At 45.6% G+C, this 13389-nt stretch overlaps 1 protein-coding gene across 1 annotated transcript; it reads left to right on the top strand.

Annotated features, from left to right (window-relative positions):
- The first annotated feature begins 3091 nt into the window (after window positions 1-3091).
- On the top strand, window positions 3092-11659 carry LOC143938711 (uncharacterized). Its single transcript, XM_077460910.1, has 2 exons — window positions 3092-3681; window positions 9226-11659. Exon 2 carries the CDS (start codon window positions 9560-9562, stop codon window positions 11087-11089), a length of 1530 nt encoding a protein of 509 aa, XP_077317036.1. The 5' UTR covers window positions 3092-3681; window positions 9226-9559; the 3' UTR covers window positions 11090-11659.
- The last annotated feature ends 1730 nt before the right edge of the window (window positions 11660-13389 follow it).

The following is a 13389-nucleotide window of genomic DNA, read 5'->3' as shown; positions in this document are numbered from 1 at the left end:
TTTTCCAACTTGTTGGTAAAATTTTCAGACAAAATGCTCCGATCGGACATACTCCGATCATGTGTAGAGAATTACGATCGGACAAAGTGCCACGCATCCTCAGATCAAATTCCTACACCAAAGCTATTGGCTACTAGCGTGAACGTAGTCCCGTCGTAACGAAATAACGTCATCACGTCGGATTTTCCGACAACTTTGTCCGACCGTGTGTTTACAACAGTTTCGGACAAAATCCGTCAGACAAAATCCGACAGACAAAATCCGACTGATTTGGTTGTCGGAATCTCCGACCGTGTGTATAAGGGCTTAGACTGTCGTTACTGGAACAGGTGTTCCCATTAGAAGATCTCCCCTTTATTCCTAATCTGGTGGCAACTTAAAATTTTAGGTTTTACCATCGTTTCTTACCTGATTACCATAGCTACCAGGACAAACAGAGAAAGTTAGTCTCCAGGGACACTGATAATAAAAAAGCTTCCCTATTCAATCCAATACTAAAGAAAGTTAGCTTTGGTCATTAATGCAATATATGTCCTGCATGTACAATGCATTGTCAATTATAATTGATCATTTTCAATTATGGGTAGGATACTAGGAAATATACTAGGTATAATACTATAAAATCTCAACTTTTTCTCTAGAAATAATGACAATTATAGTGATAATAATAATGTGAGTAAATTATTTTCCTCAAATCATGATTCAACCCTCTCATTGGACTCATTGGATGAAAATAGCAGTCACTTCTTTTGAAAATACTTTAGAGATCCTTATCCTAGTCTTTGCTTTGAACATTGAGCCAATTGTGGTCTACATGTAAACTTTTTATTTAAAAGGAAAAGAAAGAAATATTCATTGATCAGAATCATTTTTCCTACAAGTTGGGGAAAAGCTGGTCAACGTTTTGCCTGGCTCATGTTTAATAACATTTTTATTTAAATGATGGCCAACTTTCCTTGGCTTGTAAGAACTATGGTTCTGATCTCTGTTATAATATTTTCCGATTCCTTGACTTTAGCCCCGAAGAAGGGGAGTTATAAGTCTCCTGAAACACATTGAATAGTTTTAAGGTTTCTGTGGACCCCTTTGTCTCTGAATACTTGTTCTTTGGCACGTCTACACACCAATACAGAACCCCAACCTAAAAAGACTGCCAAAAAATGTCTCCTTCAATGACAGCAGTCTAAATCTACATGAAATGTACCCATACTTCATTGTATCTTGACAAACAGTAGAAAACCCTGACCACAACAACCACCAAGAAAATAATCAGTCAAGCTGTATGGGAAAGTTATGTGAATCTCTGGATATAAAGATATTTTCTATTCCACTTTGTCAAAGCCCCTGTCCCCTATTGTAAAGTGAAGGGACTCCCAGTTCATTTCTGCTCATTCAATAGCATTTAAACAAGGAATATTAGTTTACTCACCTTTGATATTGAGGTGAGTGAGTGATTAGTGTGTAGTGCATCCCCTGTAGGAGCCGCTCGTGAAAAGGGATCCCCCACTCTGCACAACCAGGCACACGAGATTTTTTACAGGCTTGCTTTATTCTAACTGAAACAAAGTCTCTGTTTTGAGACACTTCAATTATATACACTCTCAATTCGACTCGAACATCGGCTGTTCGCCCGTTCGGCGAATTCCGAACGTTATGGGCCGTTCGCGCCAAATTCGTGTGGCGCTCATGGCCCACAATGCACTGCGTCATCGCAGTGCATTGCTAGCTCATGATTGGCGAAGCATGCACTGTGACCCCGCATGCTTGGCCAATCACAGTGCCAGCAGCGAGGAGAGCCATGATTGGCCACAGGCAGGATGCCTGTGGCCAATCATAGCTCAGGCTGTGTAGTACACGCCCCACACTATATAAGGCCGCCAGCGCGGCGGCCTTGTGTAGTGTGTTGGCGTCTGAAGCAGTTAGTGGGTGTTCTGTGTACCTTCAACACATCGGCTGATTATCGGCCGATTTTCGATCTTGCTCTTCTGTAGTGGTTGTTGTCTGCTTGCCCTGACCGCAGTATACACCGCTATATTCACCTCACCTATATAGCTAGTGATCTATCTTTTATAATAGAGCTTGCAGTCAGTAGTGTTAGGAGCTTGTGTGTGATGTCTGCGTGCTCTGTACCCAGTACACACCGCTATATCCACCTACATAGCTCTTCTCTATTTGAGCCCACTTGCCATCTGCAGGAGTTATTGGAAGTTGTGTGTGCCTCCAGCACAGCACAGTATACATCTGTATATACCCCTTTATCTCTGGTGTTCTATAAAAAAGGCATCTGCAGGAGTTAGTGGGTTTTTTGTGCCTCCAGCACAATATACACCTGTATCTACCCTTTATTGCTGTTCTCTAATAGAGCCATCTGCAGGGCTTAGTGGGTGTTGTGTGACTCAATTACAGTATACCCCTTTATCTGTGGTGTTCTATAATAAAGGCATCTGCAGGAGTTAGTGGGTGTTGTGTGACTCCAGCACAATATACACCTGTATCTACCGTTTATTGCTGTTCTCTAATAGAGCCATCTGCAGGGCTTAGTGGGTGTTGTGTGACTCCATTACAGTATACCCCTTTATCTCTGGTGTTCTATAATAAAGGCATCTGCAGGAGTTAGTGGGTGTTGTGTGCCTCCAGCACAATATACACTACCCAACTGCTGTTTTACCCAACTCCCTTCAGGCCATTACCATGTCTGGAAGGCCAGCAAGGAGAGGCAGACAGGCGCGAGCCGATAAAAGAGGACAAGCAGGCTCTGTGTCTAGAGACAACAGTGCTGGTCGTGGACGCGGTGCATTGTCATCAGCACGTGGCCATGGGACACGCTTGTCCTTCTTTTCGGCAGCTGGACATGTTGAACCGCAACATGCCAACGACTTGGTAGAGTGGATGACCAAGCCCTCTTTATCCTCCTCATCCTCTCTCACCCAGTCTCAGGGTACTAGCAAGGCAGCTGCCAACGCATCGTCTTCCTTCCTCTCAATGTCATCATCAGTGACTCCTTCCCTAGTGTAAGGAGATTCCATAATACATTGCATTATTGATTGTTGATTCTGATTATTGCTTTTATCCTGCTTATCTGCTTAAGTGATTCAAAGAAACTTTTCTTGATACAATTTAGAGAATCTAATTCAAACTCATGACAGTATTGCTTAATAACTGAATTATCTCATGGTCATGTCTATCTATTTCTGTTAAATGTCTTCATTTCAGGAAGCATCTGTATGTGGTTTTCCTCTCTGTACACTGTTACTGGGTATGAACAGGCTAGATTTGGTTTTTAGGAAGTTGTGGCCGGTCAGCAGACGGTGACAGAGAGTAAGGAATTATTGAACTGGAATAAGCTTTGAAATACAGAGGTTAAGGTTAAGGTCACAAGACATTACAGAATAATGAGCTAATGAACAATGTGAGCTAATGTGTATAATGTGAGCTAATGTGTATAATTTTGATTGGTCCCCAAAATTGGGGCAGAGTCTTGTAAAAATAGTATAAAACGGCAAAACCAGAATTAAAGATTGTAACCATTTCAGCATACCAATCGTGTCTGTATGAGTCATGAGTTACCCGCCGGCGAGGTCCTCCACTGAGCCATCTCCAAGAGCCTAGGCCACAAAGAGAAGACGGGCGACCTAACAGTTTTGGTACCAGGAGAGTGGGGTCTGGCGTTTGTTTGAACAGGTAAGACACATTCTGCTCCTTTTTACCTATTTTTGGTGAACTGGTGTTGGTGCTTGCCTTGTTCAAATAACCTTGTATATCCACCCACTTACATAACTGTGCCTTCGCAACGGGCTAGGCTGGCCCCTTGGAAGGTTAGAGGGGCTCGCAGGTATTTTGGTTTTTTTTAGAGTAGTCTGACTAGGCTGGTCTGACTGTATTGAGTATGTTAGGTAGAGGTAGAGGTATATATAATAAGTGTGTTTAAAACTCGGGAAGTATAGGATACGCCCGCAGTATAAGGAGTGGCTGAGTGGACGCCCAATCTTTTTGGGGAAATATAGTGCACTTATAATAACATGTTGATATAATGTAAATTTGTTTGGCCATTGTATATATATATATAAGATTTTTTTGCTTGTTTTTCTTTTAGGTACCACCGTAAGTATTTAGGGTGTATAGAGAATTAGAGATAAGTGTATGGTATATATATGTATGACAACTGAATGTAAAGTATTGTATTGATTTGAAAGGTTTTATTAAGGCATTACACATATATGCACTAAATGAACAACATAAATCAGGAACCCGATTGTAGTGAGATAGCGCCCGCCTGCCCACGTTGCACCTTTGGGTTACTGTTCCTTAGTGTTGACAGGACGTGGATCCTGCTAACTACTAGACCAACTGGGTTCTCATACCGACTTGGTGCAAGGGGAGTATATCCTACCACGAGGAGGGGTTTCCTATACCGAGTACTGAGGGTTAACCTTCATAGCTATATCAGCCCCACAGCAATAACAGACGAGGGGACATATTCACAAGTCAGGGAACAGATTATAGCACAAACAGGTTGCTTTCATCTCTGTCCCTGTACTAGACACACCCTACCAAGATTATTGGATGGGGAATTCTGCAGCAACCCAGACCACGGCCAACCCATCCCCCTATGAGTATGTTAAAAACACACTACCGGGGCCACAGGTAGAACCTTTTTGGACACAGGTCAGAGAACGGTGCCAACAGCTGGGAATACATGACCCAGGACCACTAGGTCCCTGTTCAGAGGATGAATGGAAAGAGGTGAGCAAGGTGTGTCAGGTGCACAAGCACTCTTATCCACCTGGGAAATGGGAAGACACCCAGTACATGAAAGATTGTTACAAAACATGGAATAAATGCTTAGCCAAGTACAAAACAAAGTATGTAACTAAAGTCCCCACAGTAAAGCCTGTAAACTCACCCGCCCTATCTCAGCAACCTGAGGCACCACCACCCCCCCCTTATGTGATGGTTAAACAGGAAGATGGAACATTGGGTCCATGTCTTCAGCTGTATCCATCTTTAGACTCAGCAGTGTTGGCCACCATAGTGTATGGGGCAGCTGATCAGGCACAAGTTACACGATGGGAAAACGAAAGTAGAAGCAGGAAAGAGGAAGTCCGGGCAGAAGGTATACAAAGTAGGGAAGAAGAGAGGATTAGAAAAATGGAAAGGGAATTAGAAGAGAAGTTAAAAGAGCTTAGAGAAAGAAAGGAGGAATTAGAGCAGAAAATGTCTAGAAGGGAGGAAGAGCTAGAAGAGTACAAAAGAGAGCTGGATAAGAGGGAAGGTGAGATGAGAGAATATTCTGCGATAACTAAGGGAGAAAGGGATGGAAAGACCCTGAAAGAGGGGGAAGAGGAAGGAGTCGGGAGGTTGAGCCCCAGGGAAAAGGAATGGGAAGAGAAACAGAAAGAATTTAATAAGAGACAGCAGGTAGAGGAAGAAAGAATACAGAGGAAAAGGGAAGATTTAGAGGCATACGAAAGGATACTAGATCACGAGAAACATCAGGGGTATTTGAGCAGAAGGGTGGCATTTTTCCCTCCCTGACACCAACCCAGACTCCGCCCACCCACATAATGACAATGCAACCTTATCCACCAATGCAATCTTATCCCCCAGGTCAGGCTTACCCACCAGACAAGGGATGCTTTAACTGTGGGGAACTGGGACACTGGAAGTCCCAATGTCCCTACAGAATTGGAACAAACGCTCAGAGAGGAAGAGGTAGGAATCTAAACACCACCGCCCCACATCGCCTTCAGGATATCAGGTATCCTCACCCACCACAACCCCAATACCAGCCTCAGCCTCATAGACCACCCCCACGCATCCCGATGCAGTGGCCATCCGCTCGGCGGACCCCACAATAGGGATGCCAAGAGAATGTCCCGTCCCTCAGCCTTGTGTGTTATAATCCATCATGGAAAAGTCTTCCGCAGGTACTATTGCGGGTAGACAATCACCTGATATGTCTATTATTAGATTCAGGGGCTACATTCAGTAGTTTGAATGATGCCATATATGACACACCGCACTGTACTGAGGGAAACTCTATTGGTATAAATGGGACATCAATTACCCACCCCATCACTCCACCATTGCCCGTGGCTACTCCAGAAGGGCAGGAACTATGTACCCAGAGTTTTGCTGTCCTTGTGGATTGTCCAGTATCTTTAATGGGGAGGGACCTACTCTCAAAACTGAATATCACCATTAAATTTGACAGAGGGGGCTCCCTCACTGCCAGCTCACCATTTTGCGATTTACATGCTCCAAAGAGACACACTTACAGGGGACTCTTTGCATCATTACCACCCACTCTAGAAACACATGCCATATGGGCAGAAAACAAAGGGAGTGTGGGTTTTATTAACTGTACACCTTACACACCACAAATGCGTCCAGACGCCAAAGTACAATATCACAAGCAATACCCCCTGCCACTCGAAAAAATTGAAGGCATCACACCATTAATCGATGATTACATAGCAAAAGGGATTCTGAAACACATTATAAGCCCCTGGAATACACCAATCTACCCTGTGAAAAAGGCGAATGGGGAGTGGAGGCTTGTACAGGACCTAAGGGCCGTCAACAAGCAGGTTATACCTCTGCCACCTTTGGTGGCAGATATTTCTTTCATCTTTTTGAAAATACCTGCTGATTCCCTTTGCTACACAGTAGTGGATCTGGCAAATGCATTTTTTAGCATCCCGATCGATGAAGGGGTATTGCCCATGTTCTCATTTTCATGGAAAAAAAAACAGCAGTTGACCTGGTCAAGATTACCGCAGGGGTATGTGGACAGTCCGGCAGCCTTCTCCATGGTCCTTAATGAGACAATTAAGTCATGGACTGCTGAGCGCGGGTCGGTACTAATACAGTATGTGGACGACTTGCTCCTGTGCAGTCGATCTGCTGAAGATTGTGCGGTCGATTCCACATCTCTGTTACATCACCTGGCCAGGTCTGGCCACCTAGCATCGCGGAAGAAGATACAATGGTGTCAAAGTCAGGTAGAATACCTGGGATGCATTTTGAAGGAGGGAACCAGGCTAGTATCCCCCAAACGTGCCGCAGCCCTGCAGGCTCTCAGTCCCCCGAGAGACAAAGCAACCTTGCTGTCATTCTTGGGCGCAATCGTATATTGCCGCCAATGGATCCCAGATTGTTCATATTATGATGGCATTCTGAGGGAGGCTACCTTGTCCACCGCCCCAAAGACAATAGATTGGACAACAGAAAGGCTCCATGCTTTTCAGGCCTTGTTAAAAAGTCTGACTCAGGCCCCCGCCCTGGGATTGGTAGAATATGGCAAACCTTTTCAATTATACTGTGTGGTGTCGAGAAATTCTTTTGCTGCGGTTTTGACACAGCAACATGGAACCGGGTACCGGCCAGTCTCCTATCTCTCAAAAAAGTTGCCTACCCAAGTACAAGGGATGCCATCTTGTTTACAAAACCTTGCTGCTTGTGCAATGGCAGTTCAAGAAGCTAACAAATCAGTATTAGGCCATGAGCTGACTCTCTACACTACTCATTCAGTGACTCACCTCCTGCAAAACATGAACACGCAGCATATGACAGCACAAAGGCTTAGTGGGTATGAGATCACACTTCTGAATACTGATAACCTCACCCTCAAACACGCACCACCAAGTAATCCCACTGTCCGCCTTTTGCATTCTTTGCTCAGGCTGCCACGAGACCCTGATCAGAAACACAATTGTGTTGAACAGGTTGCAGCAATAACCAGCCCTCGCCCAGATCTCACTGATATTCCCCTGCCAGGAGTACAGGACGTCTTCATAGATGGCAGCTGCTCCCGCCCCTCTGATGCAACATTCCTGACAGGGTACGCCATTGTCCAACTCCCTGATGTGGTGTTGGAAGCAAAAGCTTTACCACCCTCCTCGGCACAGGTAGCAGAATTGGAGGCGCTCACAAGAGCTTGCATACTTTTCTCAGATCAGGAGGTAAACATCTACACAGATAGTAGGTACGCTTTTGGGGTCACGCATGACTATGGCATAATATGGGCAAATAGAGGATTTAAAACTGCTGACAACAAGCCAATTGCTAACTCTACGCAAATTAAAGCACTCTTGCAAGCGATTCTTCTCCCAAAGCGGATAGCGGTCATCAAGGTAAAGGCACATTCATCAAATAACAGCAGAATTTCCAAAGGAAACGCGCTGGCAGACAGAGAAGCAAAAAAGGCCGCTGCCCTATACATTGGTCAGCCAGCCCCCACAACAATGTTCTTCAAAGAACATTTTACATCACCCAACTTTAAAACCATTGTGGCACAAATACAGGGATTAGCTACAAAGGAGGATGTTTCTTTTTGGGTCAAGGATGGCTTGACCAAGGACCAAGAAGGTCTTTGGTCAAAAGAGGGGAAGATATTGGGCATACCAGAAGCAAGCAGTGTTCTCATACTTTCCTATCTCCATGGTCCAGGACATATAGGTACCACCGCCCTAACAAACATATACACAAAGTCTTTCTGTACAAACAACTTAAATAAACAGGCAAAACTCCTCACCAGCAGTTGTATGACCTGTGCACAAAACAATGTCCAAGGGAAACATCATGGATTACATGGCCACCTGCCCCCACCCCTAGGTCCCCTAACAGATTTACAAATAGACTTTACACACATGCCCAAACAAAGAGGCAACTTGAGATGCCTTTGCGTGATCGTATGCAGGTGGTCAGGCTGGGTTGAAAGTATTCCGTGTACAGGTGAGACCGCTAAAATTGCTGCCAAATGCATACTGAACCATTGGGTTTGTAGGTTTGGAATACCAACGGCCATATGGTCAGACAGAGGACCTGCCTTCAGCTCCTCTGTTACACAGACTTTAGCTAAGCTACTAGGCTTACAGTGGAAACTGCACATCCCTTACCACCCACAAAGTGCAGGGGTAGTGGAAAGAATGAACAGGAACATTAAAGACAAGTTAAAAAAGGCTACGGGGGGCACCATGAAAGGATGGTTGGATTACCTTCCTTCTGTCCTATTTCAGATCAGAACAACACCACATGCCAGAACAAAACTCTCGCCCTTTGAGATTTTGATGGGAGTTCCTGCAAACATAGAGCTGCCCCTCTTAGATCAAAAGACTGACATTAACATCTATTCCCAACAGGAAATGTACGTGAAAAATCTGGTAAGTATGCTACAGGAAATGAACGAACATGTCTCTGTCACTTTTTCTCCTCTTTCCACAGAGCCGACACACCCCTTCATCCCAGGAGATCAAGTGCTAGTCAAGCAACTGGCCCACAAAAAGAGGATCGGACCAATCTACTCTGGACCTTGGAAGATAGAGAAGGTTTCCAGAACTGCTGTACTGACCGATCTAGGAAACACCTGGATCCACGCCAGCCGGCTAAAGAAGTGTCCACAGCAACCCCAGACCCCAGACCCGCCTCCAGCACCCCAGGACTCCTCTGACCAGGAACAGCAACCAGATTTGAAGGAAATCTCTCTGAACAACGAGACAAATCCCTCACCCACAGGAAGAAACGAGTAGCAGAACTTTGTACACAGTACCTGACAAAAATGATTTCCACTTTTGTGTCAGGAAAAACATTATGCTTCTGGACATGTCTGATTCTGATAGTATTCATACCTGTTTGGTTAATAGCAAATTGTGTGTACCATCCAGAAGATTCAGGGCTACTAGAAGGCATATGTGGGAAAGCACAGACAGCCAATGCACCACCTAGTTTAAAATATAAAAGAAGTATACACCCCACTGAACCCCCTTCAGGTTTCACCGACAGGATGTTGTTGTTAAAGTTTAAGTACAGTTATGCACAAAAGTCTGGTTTTGAGAAATGTTGGATATGCAGCAAACTCCACCCTAGTACAGCCAGAATCCCATTAATGGCCATTCCCTTAAACATCACTCCTTTCCTGAATGGAACACCCCCTATTGTTCTTGCCAATGTCATAAGGAAAAGTCCCAAAAAGCCCCTCAGTTTTCAAATCGTGGGTAGAAGCCATGCTCCAGATTGGTGTTTCATAATGGGAAACATTTCCAGGGGAGCTGAGGTGTGCAAATGGTCGAAACTTAATGTCTCCATGGCTTCCCTTACCGATAACTCATTTTTTCACACCACAGACCCTGTGATTAATGCTACCATCTATGACCTTTTTAATTCTAGCTCCCACTCCCCGGTCACACAGTTATTAGCTCTGCTGATGACATCTGGATATTCAAAAGGCGCAAGGACTATTGTTAGTCAACGACCCTTAGCACTAGGCAACACAACCTACATCTGTTGTGGCAAGCTCTGTTACCCATGGATTCCTGAGGAACCCCAAGGGTGGTGTTATCTTGCTAAAATAGTCCCTATAATGGGAGTAGTGGGGGATAATGGACAAGGACACCTACTTAAAGCTAGTACCCACCCAAGATACCCTCTAAAACACCATGTGAAAAGAGAAATGTTCCTAGAAAAAGACATGACCTGGGCCTGGTTTCCTTCCTGGACAGGATGGGGAATAGATTTGATGAAGAAACTAAACAACTACACTTCAATCATAGATGAGATCTTGGAAAAGGACTCTGATGACATCACAAAACTAAACCTAGAAACCAGAGCAATTAGAAAACAACTAGAGCTACATGACCTGGCTATAGAAAGCATGAGTGCAGCCCTCACTGGCCTCTGTGAAATTACTGAGGACTATGAATGCTGCACCTGGATACATAACACGAGTATCGAGATCCCTGATTACTATGACATAATTGCACAACACAGAAAAGAGGTAAACAAGCTACAACAGGATGCAAGGGACATTGGGAAAACATGGGACCCTTTCTCTACAGGGTTCAGTTTAGGAGGTCTCACTTCATGGTTGAAGAACACTGCAATGACTATTTTCACCATACTGCTTTTCGTATTGTTCTTGTATGCATGCTTCATGTTACTCAAATGCCTCTGCAGGAAGGGTAGCGAAGCACGTTCCGAAACCATGAAGCTGACTTCCATTTCCAGAGATCCCACTGTATGGTACGAGAGTCAGGAACATGAGGCCGGAGGATATGAATCCATGAGGCCTAACGAAAAGGGTAGAGAATGACCATTTCGATAATATCGAATGGTCAAAGGGAGGATTGTAAGGAGATTCCATAATACATTGCATTATTGATTGTTGATTCTGATTATTGCTTTTATCCTGCTTATCTGCTTAAGTGATTCAAAGAAACTTTTCTTGATACAATTTAGAGAATCTAATTCAAACTCATGACAGTATTGCTTAATAACTGAATTATCTCATGGTCATGTCTATCTATTTCTGTTAAATGTCTTCATTTCAGGAAGCATCTGTATGTGGTTTTCCTCTCTGTACACTGTTACTGGGTATGAACAGGCTAGATTTGGTTTTTAGGAAGTTGTGGCCGGTCAGCAGACGGTGACAGAGAGTAAGGAATTATTGAACTGGAATAAGCTTTGAAATACAGAGGTTAAGGTTAAGGTCACAAGACATTACAGAATAATGAGCTAATGAACAATGTGAGCTAATGTGTATAATGTGAGCTAATGTGTATAATTTTGATTGGTCCCCAAAATTGGGGCAGAGTCTTGTAAAAATAGTATAAAACGGCAAAACCAGAATTAAAGATTGTAACCATTTCAGCATACCAATCGTGTCTGTATGAGTCATGAGTTACCCGCCGGCGAGGTCCTCCACTGAGCCATCTCCAAGAGCCTAGGCCACAAAGAGAAGACGGGCGACCTAACACCTAGACCCACCACGTCCTCCTGAGGAGTCTCCTGAACTCTTTGAGCACAGTGTTGGGTACATGCTCCAGGAGGATGCCCAGTGTTTTGTAGGCTCTGATGATGACACTCAGCTAGAGGAAGGCAGTAGCATGAGCGCAGAGAGATGGGATGCTCAAGAAGGACAGCAATCTGGCAGTCATGTTCCACAAGCTGCAGCATACTGCCAGGTTTGCTACAGCGATGAAGAGGGAGGGGATGATGAGGGCACTGACTCCACGTGGGTGCCTGGTAGGAGAGAGGAGGAGGAGGAGGAGGAGGAGGAGGCACACGTCCAACGAGGCAGGATGCCCTCCGGGGGCCAGATTAGGGGCAGCACACCGACTGAATCACACCGCAGAGCTCCGCCTGTGCAGGGCGCTGCCTCTGCGCGTTATTCTAAAAGTTCTTTGGTGTGGGCCTTTTTTGAGACGAGTGCATCAGATCGCACCGCTGCTATTTGCAACATATGTCTCAAGCGTATCTCGCGTGGCCAAAACATTAGCCGCTTGGGCACCACATGCTTGACCAGACATATGTTGACCTGCCATGCAGCTCGTTGGCAAGCGTACCTCAAAGACCCACACCAAAGAACAAAGCGGACCTCTCCTTGCGCCTCATCAGCTGGCATCTCCAACCCCACTAGACCTTCAGTCCTCTCTGAAACCTGCTCTGAGAGGAATGAAGGTGTAGAATTAGGTGTGTCACAGCCAAGTGCTTCCGGGCACTCTGCTAGCAGTACACCCACGTCTGATTATAGCAGGCAAATGTCCCTGCCCCAGCTGCTGGATCGGTGAAAGAAGTTCACTCCCAGCCACCCACAAGCCCAGCGGTTGAATGCTAGCTTGGCTAAATTGCTAGCACTTCAACTGCTGTCTTTTCAATTGGTAGACTCGGCCCCCTTCCGTGAGTTTGTACAATGTGCGGTTCCTCAGTGGCAGGTCCGCAAACGCCACTTTTTCTCACGGAAGGCGATTCCGGCTCTCTACCGGCATGTGGAAGGCAATGTCCTTGCCTCGCTGGACAGGGCGGTCAGCAGTAAGGTGCATATTACCGCTGACTCATGGTCCAGCAGGCATGGACAGGGACGTTACCTGTCTTTCACGGCCCATTGGGTCACTCTTCTGGCAGCTGGGAAGGATGCAGGACAAGGTGCAGTAGTGTTGCAGGTTGTTCCGCCACCACGCCTCCAAAATGCTACTATTGGTTGTGACACACCTCTCTCTTCCATCCCCTCCTCTTCTTCTTCCTCCATGGCCTCTTCCAGTGCTCTGTCTTCAGAACCAGCGGTGCTCCGTAGGCATTCCAGGGGCTACGCAAGTACGCAGGCAAAACGATGCCATGCCGTGCTTGCGCTGGTTTGTTTGGGGGACAGGAGCCACACTGGGGCGGATGTTTTGTCAGCTCTGCAGGGGCAGGCCGAGAGGTGGTTGACGCCACGCCAGCTTAAGCCAGGAATGGTGGTTTGTGACAATGGCACCAACCTCCTCTCTGCCCTCCGACAGGGAGAACTGACCCATGTGCCCCGTGTAGCTCACGTCCTTAACCTGGTGGTGCAGCAGTTCTTGGGCAGGTACCCCGGCTTACAGGATGTCCTGAAGCAGGCCAGGAAAGTCTGTG

This window comes from Lithobates pipiens, unplaced genomic scaffold (genome assembly GCF_037356315.1).
Source record: "Lithobates pipiens isolate NorthernLeopardFrog02 unplaced genomic scaffold, aLitPip1_a1.2 Scaffold_10, whole genome shotgun sequence".
NCBI lineage: Eukaryota > Metazoa > Chordata > Amphibia > Anura > Ranidae > Lithobates > Lithobates pipiens.
Note: the sequence above shows the minus strand (reverse complement) of the source record. Positions and strands in the feature narration are given on the sequence as shown.

What these genes read in the sequence shown, in the direction of transcription:
- LOC143938711 (XM_077460910.1), top strand. Translation starts at nt 9,560, where the DNA reads ATGATTTCCACTTTTGTGTCAGGAAAAACATTATGCTTCTGGACATGT.